This window comes from Sceloporus undulatus, unplaced genomic scaffold (assembly GCF_019175285.1).
Source record: "Sceloporus undulatus isolate JIND9_A2432 ecotype Alabama unplaced genomic scaffold, SceUnd_v1.1 scaffold_24, whole genome shotgun sequence".
NCBI lineage: Eukaryota > Metazoa > Chordata > Lepidosauria > Squamata > Phrynosomatidae > Sceloporus > Sceloporus undulatus.
Window position 1 is genome coordinate 820,176 of NW_024802946.1, and position 24,992 is coordinate 845,167.

The 24,992-nt window shown below is 43.8% G+C and overlaps 1 protein-coding gene across 1 annotated transcript in view; it reads right to left on the minus strand.

Moving 5' to 3' along the window:
- The window catches only part of LOC121917602 (tyrosine-protein kinase receptor UFO-like), a 48,679-nt gene that overhangs the window by 14,801 nt on the left and 8,886 nt on the right, over nt 1–24,992 (minus strand). Inside the window, 9 exon segments of the mRNA XM_042443692.1 lie at nt 296–322; nt 1,553–1,697; nt 1,790–1,929; nt 2,661–2,856; nt 4,265–4,380; nt 5,060–5,140; nt 17,660–17,842; nt 19,194–19,294; nt 23,176–23,374. Of these exon segments, the coding sequence (XP_042299626.1) occupies nt 296–322; nt 1,553–1,697; nt 1,790–1,929; nt 2,661–2,856; nt 4,265–4,380; nt 5,060–5,140; nt 17,660–17,842; nt 19,194–19,294; nt 23,176–23,374 (1,188 nt within the window).

The following is a 24,992-nucleotide window of genomic DNA, read 5'->3' on the forward strand; positions in this document are numbered from 1 at the left end:
CCATAACCATAATGCAGTTAAAGAGGAATCACAGCATAATAATGGTATAGTTTGAAAGGAGCTCCATACATATATATGCATACACAGACTCCTTGCAGCCTTCACTACTACTTAGCACACATTTTGGACTAAGGAAATCACAAATCATTCTTGAAGTTAGCATGCCATCGGCGGTGATGCATGGCTTGATCTCTGGAAGGAGAACTTTTCAGAAGATAAAGGCTTCATTCCTTGACATCCCAACCTTCCCAGACCATTTCTGGTTCTCAGTAGAGCAATAGACTCTGCTTCTCACCTGGCAAGGCTTCTGGAAGATTTTCACCTGCCAGAGAGAAGAAAATGAAAACATTTAAGGAGTTTACTTGAATATGGATACTAACTGAGCCAAACGCAATGGCCAGGTTCCTAACAAACAGGGCTTCAATTAAAACCAGGCCACTTTCAGGACCCATCAAAGAGAACCAAAACAAAGCATGGCTCCCATTTCAGAGTTGGCTTTAAAGTCAATGACAATGCAAGGCTCCCAAAGCCACAACAAGCAGGACAGAAATTAAGACCAGGGGATCTTCAGTGATCAAAACCAGGCCTGAGATCATGGATTGCCAGACTCAGAACCACTCATGGAAAGCGGAAGCCAGGGCCCCTGAAACAACAACAACAACCCAGAAATCAAAAGCCACTTTGGGACAAACTGCCAGAATTTAATCTAGGAATATTGAAACCAGTTAGGAACTATTTTGCTGAAAAGCATAACTTTGGAAGCCGAATAACCTGCTCCTCCAATATATTTCTGATGTTTCTTAAAAAGATGTACAGGAATAGCTGGCTCCTATTTTATTTATTTCTTAGTAGTGCTTTTAAGTGTTTCCATCGTTCCCCCATTTTAATAAAATAAAGCCTTTGATCTATTTGTTTCGATTTTGGGCTCATCCAGACAGGCTCATTTTCAGCTCTTTTGTGCGTTACCATTTAATGTTGCTTCTTCATGTCCTCCTCCAGCTCTCCTTACTTTTCAAAAACCTCAATAAAAAGGCAACACATTCCACCATTTCCATTTAAATCTTTAGTACCCATCTTCTAGAAAGAGTGAGCAATAACAGTTTAAAAGATTGTAATAAGACATTGAGTCAATGCAAACCAGAAACACATCTGAAGGCTCAGGACAAAGGGCAAGAGAACCGGATATACCAAAATCTAATGTCACAACCCACAATAAGGCTCAAGGTCTAACCCTTCTCTGCCAAAAAGTCCTGGTGTCTCACAAAATTACAGATCCCAGGATTCAGTAGTATGGAGCCATGGTCCTTAAAGCAGCATCAAACTGCATTATCTCTAGTGTAAATGCACCCTGGGAGACCAGAGTTTCAATCCCCACTTGGCTACGGAAACCTACTGAGTGCTCTTGAGCAAAGCACCCTATTTGAGCTGCAAAGGGAACCGCCTCTGAAGGAATCTTGCCAAGAAAACCCTAGGACAGTCTGACAATATGCTGGAGTCAACTCGAAGGCACATAACAAGAACATCACACGCCCCGCTGCCTCCCATTTCGTACCAAAACCAGAGGAAGAAATCATGATGGCTCTGCTCCAGGGCCCATCGCCTGCATGTGTGTAGGCTGCAACCCGCACGGTCAGGTTCTGTACTGTTGAGTTTAGCATCAGGACGGTCTCATTGGTCAGCCCCACATCCACAACCACCTGGCGAGAAAAGGCGCAAATGCGTCAGGAAGGTTCATAGGAGGTCATTGGAGAAAACTGGTGCGTCTTACCTCGAGGGAGGACCAACTTACCTCAGGTGAGTCGCCACTCTGACAAACCAACTTGTATCCACGTAAGATCCCATTGATGTCGCCCCGCGGCTCTTCCCATTGGATCACAGTACAGGTGCCATTTTGTGTGGCCATGATGTTCTCTGGTGCCGCGGAAGGCACTGTCATGGAAATTATTTTATTTTTTATTTGAATCCCTCCCAAAATGGGATTCAAGGTGGGTTACAATAATTAATAATAAATAGAGGTATTAAAAAAAAAATGATTAAAGGACCTTTAAAGCATATGTAAAACATAGCGCATATATATATATATATATATATATATATATATATATGAGACTCTGTAGGACTCTGGAGATCAGGGTTTGAATCCCTGCATAACCATATATATATGGTCAAGAAGGTGTTCGAACCCTGATGTCCAGAGTCCTATGCTCAAACAACTATACCACACTGGCAGAGTGATTCCCTGCTTGGTCATGAAACCCATTGGACACACTCTCAGCCCCAGAAAACCCTGCGATAGGGTTGCCTTAGGACCGCGATAAGTCACAAATTATTTGAAGGCACACAACAACAACAACAACAACAACAACAACATGTTCCCCATACATCCATGTGGGGTGGGAATTGTGTGGCCCATCATATACAGGGCACACTTTAGGGCCAAACACAACCAATTTTAGGTTGGAAAATGGCCAATCGTGCCCCGAGAAGCCTCTGAGAAGAAGGGCTTGACCATTTAAAGCCTCCCATGAAATGTCATCAGCTGCCCATCCCTGATCAAATCCATTATTTCTTCCATTCTTCTCCAGAGATTAAATCAAAATCCAGGAGGCTCAGCCTCTAAACCTCCCCCACTGCCCATTTCTCCCCAGTTTCCAGCTTACCTCCTTCCAGGGTTTCCATTGCTACCCAGTGTGTCCATGGGGAGTTGCCTTCCCTGGAGCGGCAGGACACACGGACGTGGTACATGGTGAAAGGGCTCAAGTCTTTCAGAGTGTGGCTGAAGGGGGGCACGCGGAGGTTCTGGTTATAGAGCTCCCGGTCAGAGACGGTGCTGAGGTCCTCATTGGAGCGCACAGCCTGGGGAGAAGGGGCGATGGGATGGCTTTAAGAAGAGAAGGATGCCGGTGCGAGAGACATGAGAAACATACTGAATTGCTTTGGACCTGGTCAGTCTGTCACAGCCATTGCAGACTACTTGGGCTGCCATCCAAAGATGGCACTCTCCTTTGTTTCATTGACAGAAGCCAACTGGGGCTGGCAGTTTAGTCTTACTTCAGCACTGGTGATGGGACATTGTCTTCAATAGGCAGGGATATTACTAGGGACATGCAGAAGGTATGGACCACACTCAGAGAAGGTCTCTGCCTTCCGGTATGGAGTGTATCTCCTCACTTCTCCGCAGGTAGACCAAGACTCCTGGAGACTGGAGGTTTTGGGAAGGACCTGGTCTACCCACCCAGAAGGAGCAAGAACGCCAGCTGAGATGCTGTTGAAATGCCATGGTGAAATTTTGGAGGCCAGTCCCATTGCCAAATGATGCCTGGATCCCTTCAGGACTTGCAAACAAAGTAGTTAGACTGGAACAGCCAGGGACACAGACATCCTTTTGGGTGCCCTGCTCCCCCAACCATCAATGGGAAGTAGACCAGAGCCTTTCTTTTCCATAGCATCCCAATCTACTCCTGAAGGACCATTAGCTTGGTGGCTCTGAGCCTGGCAATGATGACATGAGTTATCACACTAACACCAGTACCATCTATTCATGTTCTCTGTGGGCTTCAGAAAGAGAAGCCCCACCCGGTCAATGGAGATGCCACAGAATTTTGAGACTTTGTGCATGCAAAGCATGTGCTCTATCACTGAGCTATGGCATCTCTCCTATAGGTAGACTCTTCCTCACGAACATTACATTTATGGTTTCCAGGGGTGGGACTCAAAAACTTATATTTCTCTCTCCTTCACTTGAGGCTACCTCCAGAAAATATATATTTTGATTATACAGATGGTAAATCACCCCCAGATGTATCAGCCTTCTACTTTTGGACAGCTTTAATGTGTTTTAACATGGGAGAATATTCAAAATGGCAATCCTGCTCCACCTCTATCCAGAAATGGTACAGATCACTCTTATCATCTCAAGCCTGCTTCATGAATTGGATTGGGGCAGAGAGGAGTCTGCATGAATTATCACACCTCGGAAATCCCCTCTCTGTTATCAGTTTTGTTTCTTGGCTCCTGCTTTCCCTTGCTCAGCCTTTTCGGTTCCCCATACCGGGGAGATGTCACATTTCATGGGACTGAGCCAGGAGGATGGGAGCGGATGTCCGACGGAAGCAGAAGTTGGACAGGAAATTGTTTCCAAAAATAAAAGAGTTTCTTTACAGGACTGTAGTGGAAATGGCAGAGAGGCAAACTGGAGCCCTAGGATTCCTGGATGGCTTCCTTACATCAAACCTCTGTTGTTCTAAGCCATCACTTTTTTTACCTGGATGGTGCAGAGCTCCAAAGCATAAGCCCCACTGGCCCCAGGCTCCCATGACACTTCCAAGCTGTGGTCACTGCGATGCACAAGGGATAAGTTACGTGGTTGTCCAGGTATCACTGTGAGAATAGCCAAGGAAAACAGGGGCACAAGGACATGGTTACTGTCTTCAGAAAAATCAGAACAAGAATATTTCACAGAAGATGTCTAGCAGGGGTAGACATCATATTTGCAATTATTCATTTCCAAGTCAAAATGTATGTTTTTGTGCAGAACAGTGCAATTCAGACTCAGAGACAAGCTAGAAATTAAATTAAAAGTGTTCATGTATCTGTATGGATTTCAAAAGACAAATTGTATCAGCTAGGCTCAAAGCAGATAATGAAAGGATCAGAGCAGGCAGTGGATGGTCTTAACTCTTTCCAGGCCTACAATGGTCCAAAGGAAAATCCCTTCTCAAAATCTTATATTTGCATTGGCAGGAAATCCCCCCACAATGGTTCCTGTCTCTGCAAAAAACAAATACCAGATTCATTCAGCAGATTTCCCCCAAAACTACATTAGAGGAGGAAAGAATTAAATACTCTTCCCAATGCATATTCTGATACAGTTAACTATCAGCTTTCCCCCAAATGAATGGAATTTGCATTTATGTGTTTGTTTGTTGTTAGCAACTAGCACCTTAAGTACAAAGACGCCATCAACAACCCAAAATAGTCTTGACTGTCAGCATAGGAAGAATAATTATGTCAGGGTTTCCCCATAGATTGCTATATTGTCCCTACAACTTCCTCTCACCTGTCACCACTGCAGTTCGCGATGTGCTCACTCCCTTAGCATTGTTGGCTTCGCATGAGAAGGATGCACTGTGATTTAGACCTAAAAGACAAAAGCATGCGTGGATTAATATTAACTAAATATGAATTGCAATTTTTAAATGGCAATGATTATTGGTATTTGCACTTCAGTTCTAGGTTCGATATTCTGATACTCTTGGTAGCCCTATAGTCTTCACAATATTCCTGTGAGGAACTCTCAATTGACAGAATGCTCTCCCAATTTACAGATGGGGAATGCTAAGACTTTGCGATCATTGTTTATGCTCAAGATCATACAATGAATTCAAGAACATGTAGAGAATTTCAGTTGTTCTCCAGATTCAAGATGGGGAATATTAAGACTTCAGGACCATTGTTTATGCTCAAGATCATACAATGAATTCAAGGGCCACAGAAATATCCGCTTGACCTGATGTATTCGACACCATGTCCTTAAGCATGTCTTTTTTAAAGAGCTGCAATGATCCACATCTTTGGAAGTGAATAAGATATTGAACTGATTCGCATAGTGCTGCATTATTCCCAGAAACTGAAATTTTAAACCAAAAGGGTGGCAAGTGTGAATGGCAACAGGGTTAAAATGCCATGGAGAGATTTGGAAATGGAAAACGTAGTGGGACCACCGATCCGGTATTGCATCACTGCAGAGATCCAGATCTCCTTGGGACAAAACAATAAGTGTGAATGCCTCCTAGGAGTTACCTGACCACCATCCGCTTTAGTCAAGCGTGCCTCCCTTCTTTCTAATGCACAAAGCCTTCCAAAAACAGTTGTGAAACGGACCATAAGCTCAGGAGGCAAGGAGGCAGGATTCTCATTCTGCCTATAATTTGAGCCGCTGAAGTAAATCCACATTTCCTACTCCCACGCTAACATTGGACACAAGGGACTTCTAAAGAGTAACCTACAGCAGCCTTCACACACGCTCCGTCCTGTTTCAAATTAAAGGCAGACAAAACCCCAAGCGAACACCATTGGGGACACTCCTGGGATGTTCTTTCTTGCAGAGGACTATAGCATGCCAGAAACATCCCCCCCATAAAAAGAGAGCTTTCCATAACAACAACCTTTCCGTTCCCACACATACGTTGCAAAAAGAAAGAACAGCACAATAATAGCCAAAAAAAGCTATTGTTTAATCCTGTTCCCATCCTGCCTATGTGAATAAAAATGCTCACGTTACACTACAATTCCCATTGCTGCTGTTCAGCATTTTTACCATTTCTTCTTACTGTCTTGTGAAAGGAGGAGGCCAACTACAGTATTATGTAGGTTGAGTCTCCCTTATCTGAAATGCTTGGGACCAGAAACGTTTTGGATTTTAGAGTTTTCCAGGGTTTGGAATATATGCATCTACATAAGGAGACATCTTGGAGAGAGGACCAATGTCTAATGATGACATTCATTTCTGTTTCGTATACACCTTATACACATAGGAGTTTATCACACCGGGGCTAGTTTTGGCATTAAAGAAAAAATAAAGTGCATTTAAAGCATCCTGCAAATAAAGCGAAAATGGCAAGTAATTGCACAAATGATTATCACACTCAATTGCGTAAAAAAAGTGATATCAGAAATGCATTGTCGTTGAAATCCCCAAAGTAAAAAGATGCGTGTTAATGCTTATTTGTGACCACTTTAATGGTGGGTTTTGTGCGACATTGTGTGAAATCGTCTCGAGTAATTACACAATTTTTCTGGGCTAAATAATAATAATGATAATAATATTTATTTATAGCCCACCTCTCCCCGGAGGATTGGGGTGGGTTACAATCAAAATAAAACGTAGTAAAATAATAACACAGTCCCGATCTCCTTCGTGTGATAAACCCCATAGTCTGAAAGTAATTTTATACATGACATTTTAAATAATATTGTGTATGAAACCAAGTTTGTGGACACTGAGCCATCAGAAAGCAAAAGTGTCACCACTATCTCCACCACCCAGAAAAAAGCTTTGCTTTTTGGAATGCTTCATATTTTGGAATTCCACATAAAGGAGACTCAACCCATATTTACCCAAATTGCTGTAACTGAGTATTGTAGTTACACTATAAACCCGTGGGTGAAGAACCAGAATGACATTGTTTTCTCTGAGCGAAACCACGTCCCTTCCCTTCCTGCCTCCTCCAGAGGAGCAACATCTGGGGACCAGTCTTGAGTCCCAGCTGGTATGTCCTGTTCCTCCCGCCCACCCGTCTGTGGTTTGGGTTTCCTTATGTCTGGCTCCAAACATTGGCCCTTTTTCCATGCTTCAACTAGTCCCTTGAGCCAGGGCTCCTGGGCTTATTTATCCCTGGTTAGGGGAAAGGAGGTTAGAATTGACAAGACAGAGCGCTGTGACACTGCGAAGGGACATCAGGAGACAGAGGTTGGAAAAAATTCCTTTTGGGCACAACAATTCCAATCAACCTCCAAACAAGTAGTTTCTGTGAAGTAGTTTCCCAGAAATTTTATTGTTGTTGCATGCTTTCAAGTTGTTTCCAACTTATGGCGACCCTCAGACAAACCCATTATAGGGTTTTCTTGGCAAGTTTCTTCAGAGGGGGTTTGCCATTGTCATCCTCTGAGGCTGAGAGTGTGCAACTTGCCCAAGATCACCCAGTGGGTTTCCATGGTTGAGTCAGGATTCGAACTCTGGTCTCTCAGTATCCTTAGTCCAATGCTCAAACCACTATGCCGCACTAGGAGTACCAGGCACCTTTACTACAGTCTCCATCTCAAGAATTTGTGAGCATAACAGTGGCACTCTCCCCTTTCCAGGGTTATTCAAAACACATTTGTATTTATTGGGGGTAAAACCATACCTTCCAACATTTCACAATGGAAAACCAGGCGACCTTATGCCCAAGCAACATCAGAGTGTGGTCGATGTGCCAAAAGTTATGAATGTGGAAGAACATACAGGCTAGGAGAAGCCACAGCTGTTTGCTTTTGCTTGAATCAACTGGGAAGGAGAAGGTGCTGCCACCTTCTCTTCTCTCCCTCTTGCTGAGTTAAATGGGTGCAAACTGCTTTTGAACTCAGTTTGCAGTGATTCAAGTAAGATGAGGACAAAGAATGAAAGTGGGAGGTGGAGAGAAAACCTGGGACATTTTAAAAGCACCTGAAGAAGTGGGATTATAGAGAATTAACCAGGGGAGTCCCTACCAAGTTGGGCCAGTTAGAAGGTATGATGTATCACATATTTAGGGTTGTGTGCCATGCACAGGCTGGTTCACGGCACTTCAGTGCCCTATCCACAGTATAGTCGAAACATCGGACCCCAGGATCCTTTGCACTTTTGCAGAAGACGATGGAAGTGTCCCTATGGATGAACGCCAGAAGCATAAATAACCTCTACAGGCGAAAAACAATACCTTGGGAAGAGAAGAATTATCTGCTGCAGTGAACCATGCCATTCCAAAGACAAAAGCCAGCTTTATTATTAAGAACAAAACAAAACAAACTTCTGCTATCAAAAGAGAAAGAGAAATCACTTAAATGTATTTATCTCCAGAAGTCCACGCCTGTGAGCTTTACTCATTTTACAACAGGCCTCCTCTTTCGGAAAGTGCCTCCACCCAGTCCTGCTTTTTATGCATTGGGCACTTTTATGGGGCACCATCGCTCTTTCCTCCTCCCAAACCCTATGCTAACCTCACCTTTTTGGTGAAGCCCCAAAACCTGCCCTCAACCTACACATGAGATCAACTTATAATCAAGTATATATGGTATATCCCATGTTTCTCCCAATAAGAGACCTAGGATGGCTCATTACACAGATTTCATTACACAGATTAAAACAAGATTCAAACAAAATCCCAGAATTCCATAGCATGAGCCATGACATTAAAGTGGTGTCAACCCAGATTATTTCTGCAGTGCGGATGCAGCCTTGGTCAGCTGATCTGACTATACAGGTATGAAGGGGGAAGAGTTATCAGTAATAGTAACACAGGCATTGGCTAATAGGTCCCTCTGACCCTTGTGCAACAATCTTGAACATGAACATGAACAAGAGCATGAACCTAGTGTATATGTGTGCATATTTGCACAAAATATTGGATTTTATGATGTGGGAAATGTGAGTCCTCAACAACCCCAGTGACAAATTTAGAGCTTTGGAAAAAGTGTGGTGATCCTCCGCACAACAACTAAGTTGCATTTCAAACCCAATTCTTTGGGGGAAAGCCCAGACAGAACAATATCCATCACTACCATGAATGCTATTTTCTGACCACCACGGCTCCTGCAAGGGCTGAGTCAGCCAGTGGGCACTCAGAGCCTGCCACCTGCACAAGCAGATGGCATTGACAAAAACCGAGGCAGGCAGGCTGGCAACGCGGTGGCACTGACATCACTGTGGGGAAGAAAGGAATTAGGGCAAAGTGCCGCTGGCTGCAAAGGAGAGCGATGACAAGGGGAAAGACGGAGGCCATATCCAGCCCTCTCACCATGCTGCATTCTGACCACATCATTCCTGTAAGGAATGAGTCAACAAGTGGGCAACTGCTGCCTGCTGTTGCCCGCTTGAGCAGATGGCACTGATAGAAAGGACCAGCCAGAGAGAGGGAACCCACTTAGGGGCATGAAATGCAAAGGCTTGCTGAGATAAAATGGAGCATCTGATTCCAACTAGCTTGCCTCTGGGAACCAGCATGGAGTAGTGGTTCGAGTGTCGGACTAGAACTCTGGAGACCGGGGTTCAGTTCCTGCTTAGCCATATGAAATCTGCTGGGTGAGCTTGGGTACAAGTCACTAAAGCGAAAAACACACATATTAATTAATATACTGTAAATTCATGCTTCTTAGTCATGCTCAAAATGGAGATTTTGGGATTCTTCCTGGACAAAAGCTGAAATGTCAGACATGTTCTGGGAAAGGAGGATGTCTGGTTACCCTGATCACAGTCCAACCTTACTTGGCCACAGGCTTCCCAGTTTTCATCTGTGAAATGTTGGAAGGTATGTAGAGATAAAGAGCTCTGAGAGACAGCGTGCCATAGTTGTTTGAGAGTGTTGGACTATGACTCTGGAGACCAAAGTTTGATGCCCAGCTTGGCTATGAAACCCACTGGGTAGCCTTGGGTGCAAGTCACACTCTCTCAGCCTCAGGAGAAGGCAATAGCAAACTCCTCGGAACATTGCCATAAGTCAGAAACAGCTTGAAGGCACACAACACACATACATTTTGTTATGTCTAGTTGCTTGGGGATTCTCGCAGTTTCTACTGGCTGCCTTTTTGTGGCACACCAAATCATCTGGCTGTCTAAGGTAGCTCCTTCAATCCACCTAATGGCAAAGCTGGCTCTGGATGGAGGATCTGGTGTATCTATGCCATCACCAACCATACCCCTGAAATGCCTTGGCACAAATGGGGATTAAGGTTTTAAAAAACACAACGGAGATCCTACATCATAGTTTCCGCTCATACTTTTACCAATCCTTAACTACATTGCAGAAACACAACCAAACTCTTAGTGAATGACAAAGCTAGGGGAAGCCACAGCAGTTTGCTTTTGCCTGAGCCTACTGGAAAGGGCAAGTTGCTGTCCCTTCTTCACCTTTTCCCCCTGCTAAGTCAATGGAGTGCACACTACTTTTGCCCTTTTAAACATAAGGTTGATAGTTTGCACCAATAGGCAGAAGACAAAGGGGGAAAGTGGGAAGAGAAGACAGAAACTGAGATATGTTAAAAACAGCTTAAAAAGTATGAGGGCAGAGGATTAATCTAGTCCTTGACTCTCCCAGTTTCCCAATGCACTCTTTCTCTGGTGAAAGAAAGAGTGATTTCTCTCTCTCTCTCTCTCTCTCTCTCTCTCTCTGCAAAGTCTCAAAAAGTGGCAATTCTCTTTAAAATGAGTTGAACCCCTGTTTAACATTTTAAAAGCTATGTGGGTATTTTTTTCCCTTTCAAAACTAGAAGATGACTTCTGATTGCTTCTGGTTTTGCTTCATTTTCTTATGGTTTGGCATTTTTGGCAACACATAGCCCTTGGAGGGTCCCAGGGGCAGAATATTGACCCTCAGATCTACTGCAGTTCTCCAGCCCAGCCTTAAATAAAAAAGTTGATTCTGGTCTTTCTGCATTCCAGAAATGCACCCTTCCTCTCTGTAGCTGTTGGGCTCTAACTTATTTCAACAACTGTGTAGTGTAAAAAAGAATTCCACAGATTGCAAAAAGTGTATGTAACTTGTTTTGAATAGTCTATACACAAAAGACAGAGGAGTTGGTTATAAGTATTGGAGGAAAGGGGGAAGAGGATGAGGAATGAAAGGCAGACTGCTTCTGGGGCTGCATCCATGCTGCAGAAATAATCTGCTTTGGCACCACTTTCACTGCCATGGCTCAGTGCTATGGAATTCTGGGAAGTGTAGTTGGTCATGGCAGAGCAGAGTGAGGAACTGAACCCTAATCTCCCAGTATCCTAGTCCAAAACTCAAACATCATTCTCTCAATTTCTCCACTTTCCAAAGGCTCTCCTGGCTGAAATCCCCCAGGATACAGGATCCCAGTTCCTGACTCAGACGTGTGTCATCTCCTGCCCAACATTCCCTTTCCTTGACTCACTAACTGCCATGACAAGGAGGCCAAATTAACCGAAGAAAGACAAAAAGGAATGGCAGGCATGTCGGGTGAGGCAACGCTCACAGGCACACACCCCATTCGAGTGTGGTGCAGTTTTCTCTCAGCAAAGGAGAGAAGGACAGCATGGGTTTAATACAAGTATATCAATGAAGACAAACATATGGGTTCTTGAACAGATCAGGCCAGGGACTCCTTGGAAGCAAAGATGATCAAGTTGAGACTATCGTGCTTTGGCCACATCCTGAGAAGGCACGGATCACTAGAAAAAACAATAATGCTAGGAAAGGTAGAGAGGGTTGAAGAAAGAGAAGAAGACTACAAACCAGAATGAATCAGGATTTTTTTGTCAAGGGCTTGCAGGATCTGGGCAAGACTTCAATGGAAGATTTGGATTCTTGGAAATGGCACATCCACGGGGTTACCATGAACAGAACTGACTAAAGGACAGCTAACAACAACAAATCAATGAGAGAGAGGGACTTTCTGGAGCCAAGTTCCTCTTCTAGGGATGGACATCAACATTGAAGAAAGAACTGAAAGTCCTTTCAGTGGCACAATGTTTTACTTCCCATGGGACAGGTGGACATTGGGGTTTTTTTGTCCCATTGTTCGCCAAACAGGTCTGACAGTCTTGAGAGGTGTATATGTGGAACCATGTCAAAACTCTGCCAAACCTGTTTGACTAGAGGCGACAAAAGAAACAGGTCCGCACTTTGGGAGAGGCGTGCCCACATAGTCCAGGAGCCATTCCTCCTCCAAATTGCTTTTGAATCCCAGGGGGCAAAACCAAACAACAAAAAAAGAAGTGCCTGGAGAAAGGTGCCGTGAGAATTGGAACCTACATTGTTATTATCTGTATTGTAAAGAAAATAGATGCCCAGGCCAAGAAAGGTTTATCAACACCGATGGCGAGAGCCAAAACAGGACAGAGCTTTAGGGCCATAACTGCACATCACTGTCCTGAACCGACAAGGACAATCCCAATTTGTCATCCCAATTTTTCATCCCACTGCTTTAACTGCCCTGGCTCAGTGCTAGGGAATCCTAGGAGCTGTAGTTAATTGTGTCACCAGAGGTCTCTGAGAGAGAAGGCTAATGTCTCACAAAACTACATTTCCCAGGCACTGAGCCAGGGAAGTTAAAGCGGTTTCAAACTGGATTATTTCTGCAGTGTGTTTTGGACCCTGGTCTCCAGAGTCTTAGTCCAATGCTGAGACCACTACACCGTGTTGGCTCTCACTTCAGTTCAAAGGGGCAAAAGTAGTTTGCATTCCATTAATTCAGCATGGGGCTGGTCTTTTCCTTCCCAGTAATTTCTTGCAAAACCAAACTGCTGCTGCCTCTCCTAGCTTGCATCCTCGCCCTTCCTTTTTATAGCTTTTTCCATCTGGACCACACTCTGATGTTGCTTGGCCACATGTGTCCCAGTTTTCCTCTGTGAAATATCAGAGGGCATGCAATTGACCCGGTTAGTTTCTCAACACCATCCCCTCTCCCATGCATTGATCAGCTTAACATGCTAAAACCCAGCAAGTGGGGCTTCTCCTGCCATGGAGATGCTGAGTGATGGGAAGTTACTTCATCCAGCATGCCCAAGTATTGCTGATTTAGGGCTCTGAAATGCAACTCTCACTTGAATAGTTGTATAAATCTGGACATGGTTGTGAAAGCTGGACGACAACGAAGAAAGCTGATAGGAAGAAAATCAACTCATTTGAGATATGGTGCTGGAGGAGAGTTCTAAGGATACTGTGGACTGCTAAAAAGACAAATAAATGGATCCTAGAGCAAATCAAGTCTTCAAACAGAGGCTGGATGGCCATCCGTCGGGGATGCTTTGATTTAGATTTCTTGCATGGTAGGGGGTTGAACTGGATGGCCCTTGTGGTTTCTTCCAACTCTATGAGTCTATGATTCTAAGGCTAAACTCTCCCTTGAAACCAAGATGTCTAACTGAAGCTGTCATACTATGGTCATATCATGAGAAGGCAGGTGGTGGTGGTTGTGTGCCTTCAAGTCATTTCTGACTTATGGCGACCCTAAGGCAAACCTATCATAGAGTTTTCTTAGCAAGTTTCTTCAGACGAAGATCAATCAATCAATCAAATATCAATCAAAAGACCTAAAGGGATGGAAATCCAGTTCTGGTTGTCAAATGTGTATGGGTTTTTTTTTATGTGCCAGTGATTCCCAAAACATTAGTCTTCCAGGTATTTTGGACTTGAATTTCCAGAGGCTCTAGCCAGCTTTGCTAATAATCAGGAATTCTGGGCGCCAAAGTCTAAAACATCTGGATGACGAAAGTTAGGGAACCTCTGTATTAAACAGTTGCAAGAGGCCTTGCAATATAGGTAAAGGGTCCATTGTTGCTCTGGAGTCTTGTGGGATCAGCAACGTGTCCTCTTTTTTGGCCAGAAAAAAAACATCAATTTGGTGATGCCAGAGAAGATAAAGGGCACAAAAGCATCCTTGGACTACAAGTTGCCCACTCTTGGCATAGACCTTTGCATGGAGCCACTGGGTCCAAAAACGTTGGACTGGGGCAATGGCTTGAAGAGACTCTCTTGTTGCCTTGATGAAGTTTCTATTCCAGGAGGAACAAGGAATGTCCCTTGGACCACAAAACCCTGCCGGAACCACTTCCTCTTACCCAGGCGTCTGGTTTGGCTGTGTGCAACCCCACGCATGTGCCGCATCAGCAAAAGAAAAAGATGGGGGAAAGGCTCCCACAGTAGCTGGCTTTGGCTAATTGCTCACCTGCTTCCAACAAAAAGGACCAGTGGTGAGGCTGCTGAGAAGCTGCCGGGAACAAGACCAAAAACGCACTGGAGCTGATCATCAAAGCAGCGGAAAAGGAAATGCCAGCAGACAGAGCCAGGCAAATCCGGGAGTGCAAAAGCAACAGAGAGCTGGAGAGTTAGCTAAAGTTACTTTTTGAGGACCACGACTCTAAGGAAACCCCAAGCAGCCAGGCTAGCAGCCATGCTGGCTGGGAAATTCTGGATGTTAGAATCCAAAAGTGCAATATTTCCCAGCTCTGGGTGAGGAAAGAAAATGCCAGGGAAGCAGACCCTTCAATATTTCATAGATGAAAACTGAGGTCTGTGTGGCCAAGCAACATCAAGATGGTCAAGACAGGAAAAGTTATTGTGAAGAACACACAAGCTATAAGATAGGGCAGCAGTTTGCTTTTGCCTAAGCCTACTGGAAAGGACTCTGGGCCTGAACATACTGTACAGGCCAAAATAAAGCTGCTTCGGGTCACTTTGGAAGTGTGTTGTTTAAATGATGCATGCATCCTAAGAGGCTGGAAGCCACACCAAAGCCACGCTCCAGTCCTAAGAAGAGAGATAAGATGGGAGCAAAAGGGGACAGAAAGCCATGGACAATTTCTTGAGCTCCCTGAAGCAGGAAAAAGAGGATGGAGATGAAATAAAGAATTAATCTGATACCCTAGGTTCTCCTTTCCACTGGACTGTGTGACCATATCTTCCATGTTAGCAGGAATGGTCCCAACTAATGCTCTGCCTTCTCACTTTTTCAATTGCTGTAAAAAATCCCACTTTCTCTTTCCTGCTTCTACTTTTCCCCTTTGTCCTGGGCTTACCTCAATAGCTGCAAATGATCAAAGTGAAATTAAAAATAGTTTGCACTCAGTGAACTCAGCAGAAGAGAAAGAAGAGTATGTGGAAGAACCTTGCCCTTCCCAAGAGGCTCAAGCAAAAACATACTGCTGTAGTCCCTCCTATCTTATCTGTTCATCTGCATTAATAACTCATGCCATCTTGACCTTGCTCTGATTTTGCCTGGCCATTCATCATGTCCCAGTTTTCATCTGCGAAATGTTGGCTGGTCTGCGTGACTCATGGCATTGCCCTTCCCTGCTGCGCCAGGAACAAGGGGGAAAGTCCTGGCATGCATACCCCCCCTACCCACAATAAATTGCCATGCTCCACACTGCCTATATGTTTGGCCTACTTTACAGGGTTACGGTAAGGATTACGCCGATGAGGAATGTAAAACAAGGTGTTGTTTCTAACCATCGTGAGCAACAAGGGCCATAGATGGCCGCGCACACAGACACACATGCCTGCCCACTGCCCAATTGGTATTTGGCAACCTTTGCTGTGGGGCACGCCTGTTCCCACGCTCAGAGCAAACCCCCTCCTCGCCTGAGCCATCGGGAACCAACCTCCATAGAAAAGGGAACAAAAGAGGCTGTGGGTTGGGGACAGTCCTGGCTTTGAGGGTATTGGGGGGGTATGAGACAATTAGCAAAGACAGAAATGCCAAAGAGAGGGAAAGTGGGCTCATGAAGCGAGGCTGAAAGGAAGGCGAGAATAGGGGGTCTCATGTATTCACTTCCCTCCCCTTCTACAGCCATTCCTCAGCCGAGCCAAAGCAGAGCTGCTGGGAGACTCAAAATTCCCTCTTTGCAAGCCAGTGGAATGGAGAGGAAAATACAAATACAAATAAAAGGCTGTTTTTTTGGCTCAGCCGCCCTGATAGGGAAAATGAGATACAGGAGTTGAAAACAAAGCTCAGTCCGAACCAGGGCTCCTTTTGGACTCAGACTGAAAACTACTATTTTCAGCCCTGGGGTCAGTCGGCCCCCAGAACATGCCAAGCAGGTGAAAAAAGGTTGTGTATTGAAGCTGCTGTTCCACATTGAGAGAGAAGAATGTCTTTATACGTTGAATAACCTAGAATGTGTTCCCACACCACAGGGATTAGCATTTAGGGCTCCCGAGATGAACGTTGGGAGCCTTCACAGCCAAAAAGCTTCGGCTGGAGAAAATCTAGCAGCAGTTAAGAAAAACAAAGCCACAAACTGTAAATGGAGTTAAGTAAGTAAGTAAGTAAGTAAGGAAGGAAGGAAGGAAGGAAGGCAGGCATATAAGGTCTAATACTGGAACCTCCAGGGCATGTACAGATCGAGATGATAGGGACCCATCCCAAACGCCAGATGTGTCTTTCTCTGGAAGGACTTTTTCACTCATAGATATATAGCTATATAGGGCTTAATCCACCCGCTGCTCACACAAGTATAGCTACAGGAGGAGGGAGAAAACTACGACATTATTGTCCTGCCCCAAATAGGAGTTCTAACCTCCCCAATGAAGTTTTCCATCACTTTGCCAAATTTCTAGCACTGCAGTCACTCAAAACGTGACTTGAGCATTCAGAAACACAGCTTAAGAGTCCAAAGAAAAGAGGCAAGCACTGACCAAAGGAAGGCGAACACAACAAACAGAAAAGTCTACAAATATCTCACGCTCTGCAATGCTAGAAATGTAGGGACTAAAGGAAAATTTAATGAAGGGGCAGAATCCATATTCTCACTTTCCTTGCTTCCATATCAGCCTGGTTGGCATGGATGGGGTCTGCTATGCTTTTATATGGCTTCTACTCATTTTCACAGCCAGCATAGTGGCCTTAACCAAGTCACACTCTCTCATTCTCCGAGGAAGGCACCGACAAACCTTTGCTGAACAAATCCTATCGAAAAAACCCTACAATAGGATCTTAGGGTCACCATAAGTCAGAAATAATTTGAAGTACACAACAACTCATTGTCACACGTCTTCCACAGGAAAAGCTACAACAGGGAAGGATTGTGGCTACCAATCCTGCAGTCCTGTGTGATGGCCCAAGCTCCTGCCATGAATACCATCCTTGTGCCTTATAGCAACAGCAACATCACTTATGTTTCTCTATTGCTTACCAGTGAACTCAGTACTCCCTGAGCGGTTTGCAATCTGTAAACCAATTGCCCCCAACAAGCTGGGTACTCATTTTATTGACCTACGAAATGATGGAAGGCTGAGTCAACCTTGGAGCCCTGGGATCAAATTCACAACCTTGTGGCTGTAGCATTGGCATTTAACTACTGCACAACCAGGGATCCTTATAGGGTTATGCCTCTGGATTATAGTCACTTTTCCTATTTTCTGAACAAGAGAAATGAATGCAGTCGGAAGCGACTCACCTTTCATCACCAACATGGAAGGTGTCTGGGCCAATGGGTCAACCAAGGAGTTGAGGGGAATGCTGTCTTGAAGCCAGATCACCAGGACAGGTTCTGGGGGTCCTTGGGCCCTGCAGCTGAGGTTGAAAGGGGTGTTGGCAGTGACCTCTAGATCCTGAGGCTCATCCGTGAAAAAAGGAAGACCTGGGTGAAAAAATAAAATACTCAGCAAACAAACACAATTGAACTCCAGTCTGGTGTCCAGGTGGAGAAAGGGAGACATATCATCATCATCACCATCATCATTTTATATCTTCCCTTCCTCCCAGATTGAGACACAAGGCAGCTCCCCAATTAAAAAGTAGTAGCATATACTTCAAAATATAGAAAAGCCAACATTAAAATTGCACCCAACTGTGAACCATATTTAAACAATGTAAAACATTTTTAAAAATTAATTTTACAATTTAATTTAAAAATCAGAAAAAGAATTAAAGACAGTCGCATTTAAAACAATGTTGTCGTTGGCAAGGCTTCCAGGTCAGTAAATAATGGCTATCCAATGGCTATACTTTTCCTGGTGTTTATACTAGATTTAGAGGTAGGTTTATGGTGAGCAGCTATAAGTGAAGGAAGCTATCTCCAGCATAGTTGGCCACCATAAATAAGAAAGAGGAGCGGATCATGACCTGGGCATCACTATGTTAGCACTCAAATGCTTCACCTTATCCTGGCCTAGAAAAGTACAAGGATGTAAAATTATACAGAAATGTTGGTTCAATGTGTTAGACCTGATCAACTATTTCAGGTACAGTCCCTACCTTTGATGCAACCTATACTTGGCAGCATTTTGATGCTGACCCAGGTCACAATCCACTCCTGTTTCTTATTTATGGTTGCTAACTATGCAGGAGGTAGCTTTAAAACGTAATTGTTCTGACCCACCTTGAATTCTTCGGAGGCTCAGCAAAGCGTGGGATTCTGTCATTAGCAGGAAGATTAAGCACCACAGGAAAAGTTAGGCTGGGAAAAGCTAACTAAAGGTTTTTCTTTCTTATTCACCCGAGTACCGTTCTTGCAGTAAGCCTGCAATCTTGACAGATCAGTAGCACAGCTCAAAAAATACAAGTATGTACACATATGTACATAAAGTGTTTGATCAAAGTAGTGGAGTCAGGTCTTACACAGGATCAAATCCCCAAAGTTTAATGATTATCAGTGACTATGAGATTACCTGTCAATCTCCCACACCTTGTGTCCCCCTTGAATCTGCTGATTTTCTAGTTCAGCGAATGTATGTGAATTCGAATTGCATTCGAACTGACTTCCCATTGCCTGAAAATAGCTTGCCATTGCCCAAAATTGCATATGATCACCTCTCATGCAATAATGTGAAACCCCATGATTGCGTTCGGACTGACTTCTCATTGCTTGAAATTGCATGTGGTAGTCTGTCACGCAATAATGTTAAATCCCATGATTGTGTTCGGATTGCCATTGGATTATACTTCCAATTCTCCATGTCTGATAAACTCCAATGAGTGAGAGATTTTACCTTCCAGTTGCAGGTAAGCTTCATCAGATAAGACTTCGGATCCGTTCACCAAGGCTACACACTGGTAGTTTCCCATATCTGAGAGCTGTACCATTGGGATGCTGTGGAGGCAAGAGGGGAAGAGATGAAAATATTCACACTGTTCATTCATCCTGTTTCCCGGCTCCTGAATTCTGATCTTGATCTGAGACAAGAGCGCTCAAATTTGACTCCATAAAGGAGAATCTGAACTCTTTAAAACAGTAATATTTGTTTTTTGAACTTTGTAATTTTAGTGCTTATACTGTTTTAACCTGGATTTTGTTAGCTGCCTTGAGTGCCTGGATCGAGAAGAAGGCAGTTTAAAAATAAATAAATAATAAGTATACTGCATCTGGCCATGGAGGGTCATTTCTTATTAATACTACTGCTCTTATTACCAAAAAAGAATCCAAACCATCCTTTCGGGGAAGAAGGTCCCGAAGGTGGTTTCCACGACACAAAGTCTCCATAACAACAAGTAACAAATAACAGTACATTACACAAAACATTGAAATTCATGTTCGGTTAGAATGGATGGGCAGAGACACAAATGCATCTCGCTCACCGAAATACTAAAATCCAATGAAGAATTAATTTTAAACACACACAACTCTGTAAAATCCTTTTTAGGAGAAAAGCACCAGACAACAAATGAGTCTTTGGGGTTTTATTTATCCATAGTTGCTAAGAGTTGCTGATAGATCTCTCCTCTGTTAAGACTTGGGTCTTTTTACACACTAACCTGAGAGTAAATGGGATTTGCCTGGAACTTCAAAATGGAGGATTGTACTATTTATTGTATACTGCTATAGGTTAGGGACACAACTGGAAAAGTTACCTTTGGATACAGTTACTCCCAGAATCTTCTAATAATAATAATAATAATAATGTTTATTTATATACCGCTTTTCCAAATTAGATCAAAGCGGTGAACAACAGGAAGTACAATACAAAGTAAAAAAACAAAACAAAAACATAACAGGCCTCTCTCCCCCCAAGATGGTGGCTGAAGGGAGGGGTTTTTTCTTCTTCCAGGCAGGCAGTTGGAGCTAGCCTGCCTCTCTCCCCCCCAAGATGGTGGCTGAAGGGAGGGCTTTTTCTTCTTCCAGGCAGGCAGTTGGAGCTAGCTTGCCTCTCTCCCCTCAAGATGGTGGCTGAAGGGATAGCCAATATAGCTATGGCTCACCCTGGTTGAGGATGCAGGGAGCTGGACTGTTCCTTCCCAACCTGATGGCTTCCATATGCAATTTTACTACAGCTCCCAATAATAATGATAATGATAATAATAATGGGAATTTTAGCATCTCTTGAGCATCTGTCAATTTTAGCATCTGTCAACATTTCACAGATGAACACTAGGACATATGTGACCAAGCAACATCAGAGTATGTTCAAGATGGTCAAAGTTGTTAATGAGGAAGAGCACACAAAATGGGAGAAGATGCAGCAGTTTACTTTAGGGGAAGCCTCTGCCCTCTCCTCTCCTCCTTCCTGAGTTAACTGTGTGCAAACCAGAGTTAATGCACCTGAGGAAGTAGGATCTTCTACAAAAGCACCTGCTACCACCTTCTTTCTTTCACTTAGTCTCAAAGGGGTTGCAAGATCCCTTTGCATTCTGTTTGCAGCAATTGAAGTCAGCAGAGAGCAAAGGGGGAAAGCGGGAGGAGGAGAGAGAAACTGGGACGGTTTAAAAGCAGCTGGAAAAATGGGATGGTAAAGGATTAACCGGAACTGTCTCTGGGCATTTTAAGGGCATGGTGCATTCAGGAAGCCTGCAACAATATGATATACTGCTGGTTAGCAATTCTATCTAGTTTGAGGACTGGCATGTTTTTGGAGGCAAGCCATCTCTCTTTTTGTGTTAACCTTTGGATTCTTTCACCTTTTTTGCCCCCCGTTCTTGAGAGCCGTCAGCCCTTTGCCTCCTCTACTCTCCAAGAAAGCAGACAAAACAAAGTATATATCATCTGCTAGGTTCTTTTGTTTGTTTCACAAAAAGTTCTTTAAACCCACTTTGTTTGTTTCAGCCGCTCATGGTTTCCCTCTCTGTTTATCAAATCTGAGATGGATGTATAAGCATTTCTGAAAAGGGAAAAACAGCTAAATTGCCTTTTTCTAACCAAGAATTAAAAAGAGGCTTAAGTGAGCCCACGCAGCTAATGAAAGATAGTTTACAAACCACAAAATATACTTTAAAAAACAAGCGTGGGAACTAAAGGACAACAATTTGGTTTCCGATAGTCATCCGCTGAGGAAGCTTCCTAGAACTTCAGTTGCAAAATTTTAGTCTCTCTTTAAAACAAGGATAAGCAAGTGAAGACTGTCAGATGCTCTGGACTACACATCCCTAAATCAGTTACTATTATCTGTGTTGGTTACGGTTGATGGGTGTTGTAGTCCTCAACATGCTGGGATACAAACATGGATGGCATACCCTCCAACATTTCACATGATCCATATCCAGAATGCTGGCTGGAAATCCTGGGAGTTGTAGTCTGAAAAAAAGGACTGGTTCCCAACTCTGCTCATAAGCACTGTGTCCATAGATAGCATTATGTTAAATCACAATATATTATTTTAAATTCCCCCCTGAATCTCCCATAGCCATGAATACATTGGGCCCTCAGTATCCACTGGGTTTGGTTCCAGGACCCTCCCTGGATGCCAAAATCCATGGATGCTCATGTCCCATTAAATACAATGGCATAATAAAGTGGTGTCTCATACATAAAGACAAGAGAGCATACTATCAGAAATCAGGTTTGCTTTTTGGAATTTATATACTGTACTGTGGTCCATTGGTATCCGCTGGGGTTTGCATACCAAAATCCAGGGACGCTCAAGCCCCACGCAATACAATGGCTTAGTAAAATGGTGTCCCTTATATATGATGGCAAAATCAAGCTTTGCTTTTTGGAATGTATATTTTTGGGATATCTGTGGATGCTTGAATTCGTGGATGAAAAATCCGTGGATATGGAAGGCCAATGGTACTCCTGCTTCCTGCGTTTGTCCCCAACTTTCCTGAAGCTGCCAGTCAAGAAGAGGGCAAGGAAAGAGCGAGAGGAGAAAGGCACCATGTCAGAGCTGGGAGCAAAGGAGAGAAGGAGGCAGGCTGCCAACCTTCCTGCTGCCAAGTTCTCCTGCCTTGGAGTTGAGCAACTGGAAATAATATTTCCCAATGAGTCACACACACTCATGCATAGCGCATGCATACATACCCTCAGAGGCAGCCCACCCACTCCCCGTCCCCGAGACAAAAATGGTTAACTGTTCACGTGAAGCCAACTCAAGTTCGTGACCTCCCTTTAAATGTGCAACATCAAAGATTATTTCTCAATTTTCCACGGTGTGTCGTTTCCTCGTGTTGCCTGAAGACTTCATTTCTATATTGCACATATTTGCAAGCAGCTGGAAATATGTGCCATACTGAAGTCGGAGCCCAGAGGCTCAGCACTTTCCTTTCCTTATTAGGAGGTAAGGTTGCTAAGTTTGGGATCATCCCAGGCTCTGAGCTTTCGGAGCCAACATTTGAGACCTAAAGACGGTCCCTGATCATTTCACCAAGCATTGTGCATTAAAGTACCAACCACAGTTGCTCACCTTGCTTGGAGAGATGGGATAAAGAACATTTAATCTAGCCTACTTGCTTCTAGCCAGAAAGCGGATGCGGAGCAGAGCGGAGGGTAAGACCTGGCACTTGGCAAATGCAGTTTTAATTCAGTTAAGTCAGGAAGGAAGGAGAGGACAAGGCTGAGTCTGTCCCTTCCCAGTAGGCTGAGGCAAAAGCAAACAAGCCTCTCCTCGCTTGTGTGATTTTCCTCAATATGAACTCTTGCCATCTTGACCACACTCTTGATGTTGCTTGGCCGCACGTGTCCCAGTTTTTATCATTTATGAAATGTTAAGAGGCCATTTATTTAAGCCATTTATTCAGATGCTGAAGCTGCAAGGTGCTTACCTGAGTTCGCTGGTGGCCATCCATTCTTCGTCATCCAAAGGCACCTGTACCTGGTTGCTGTCCGCAAACTCCAAAGCCATGCCATCCCGCAACCAGCTCAGCTCAGGCGGCTCTCCGGCGGCACGGACAGAACAGGAGAATTTTACATCCTTTCCCAATGAGGATGTCAGGTTGAATGGGCTCTCTAGGAAGTACACAGCTAAAAGGATAAAGACAAGAGAGTATACTATCAGAATGGCATAACAGAGAAGAAAACGGAGCAACAATTTAATTACATCTTGTTCTTATTACTAGAATACGCTCTACATAGGGCTGCCTTTGGAGCAGGGGGATTCGAACCCTGGTCTCCCAGAGTCCTGGTCCAATGCTGAAACCACCCTGATTATTATTTAAACCTTAAATACTCCCTTACATTTTAAAGGGTGGTCACTAGCCAGGAAAAAAGAGAGAATCTGGCCAATGTGGGTGCCTCCAACAGCAGTTTGATCTAAAGGAAATAATATGCGAGGCTTTCAAGAACAAAGAGAAAACACTACTAACTGTTGCAAATGTCTGCAGCGGGCTGAGTAGCTGTTTCATTGCTCAGGAGCAAGGGTTAGTGTAAATGCTGGCAACCTCTTAGCACAAGTGGATCTGGCTCCTTTCCTTTCCCTTCCATTTCCAATCTTCTGCTCTGTACCAGTTGGGGAAGTAGGAAAGAGTAATGCTGTCATGATCTGGCTGGATGAATGCAGACGATGCCTCTACTACTCGCCTCTCCGTCACTAGATGCCAAGGGTGGCAGCTACCCACACCAGTCCCACCCGCTTAATGATGGCTCCTGTTATTCTCTGGCATAGCACACCCCAGAGATGCCAAGGACCAAAAAAGCCTCTCATGCTATTAGAGGGTTTGGAGGATTCCCAGAGCAGACTGTACAATTTCTTGTTTGCCTTAACAAAAAACCATCCTTAAATGAGTGTCTTGGTGACAGAAATTCAACAGGCGAAGCTTATGCCTTTGGGATTTTATATACATTTTTGATTATTTTTCAAGCAGTGGATGCTTGAATCCATGGATAAAAAGTCCATGCATATGGAGGGCTGACTGCATTATTATATCCTGTGCTCTTTCCAAAACTAGGACTTACAAGATTAAAAACAGTACAGTTAAAAACATAGAAAAGGGTTGCATTAAAACAGAATTAAATGATTACACTATTAAAAACATACTGTATTCTTTGCCTAGTTTAGGGAAGCGACCGTTGAAGTAGCCCTAGGCAGATCCCCATTTTAATGGGAGATCTCTGGATGATTAGCAAGAGATTGGCAGGAGTCCCCAGCTTTCCATTTTTTAACAACCGCAACAAGAAAATGACAACATTGTCCATCCACCCACCCGCCCCATTCTCCCACTGCTCTAGTTAGGTTTTTAAAATTAAGAAAGATTGCTTTTACCAAAAATAGACTTTTATGCGAAAGGACGGCGAGGTCAGTTCAGTTCTAATACTGTACTTAAAACAAAACTCCCGCCAGGCTCAGAATGCATTCTTTTAACTCTTTAAATCAAAGTGCATCGCTTTGGCGCCTGGCTCTGGATGTTCAGTCTCGAGATAATAGATCCTATAAGACTTGAACATACATGGATTTTGGAATCTAGGAACCAAACCTCATCAGATATCAACGGTAGTTCCCGAAAAAGGAACAGGTCTTGTCGACTTTGTATTCGGATCAATGTCACGTTATTTTTCATTGATGCAAACATCATCTGAAAAACTACCCACTTTTGCAGGTTATTTCTAAATTCTGTTCAGGTTAACACTGAACAGCATGTGAAAA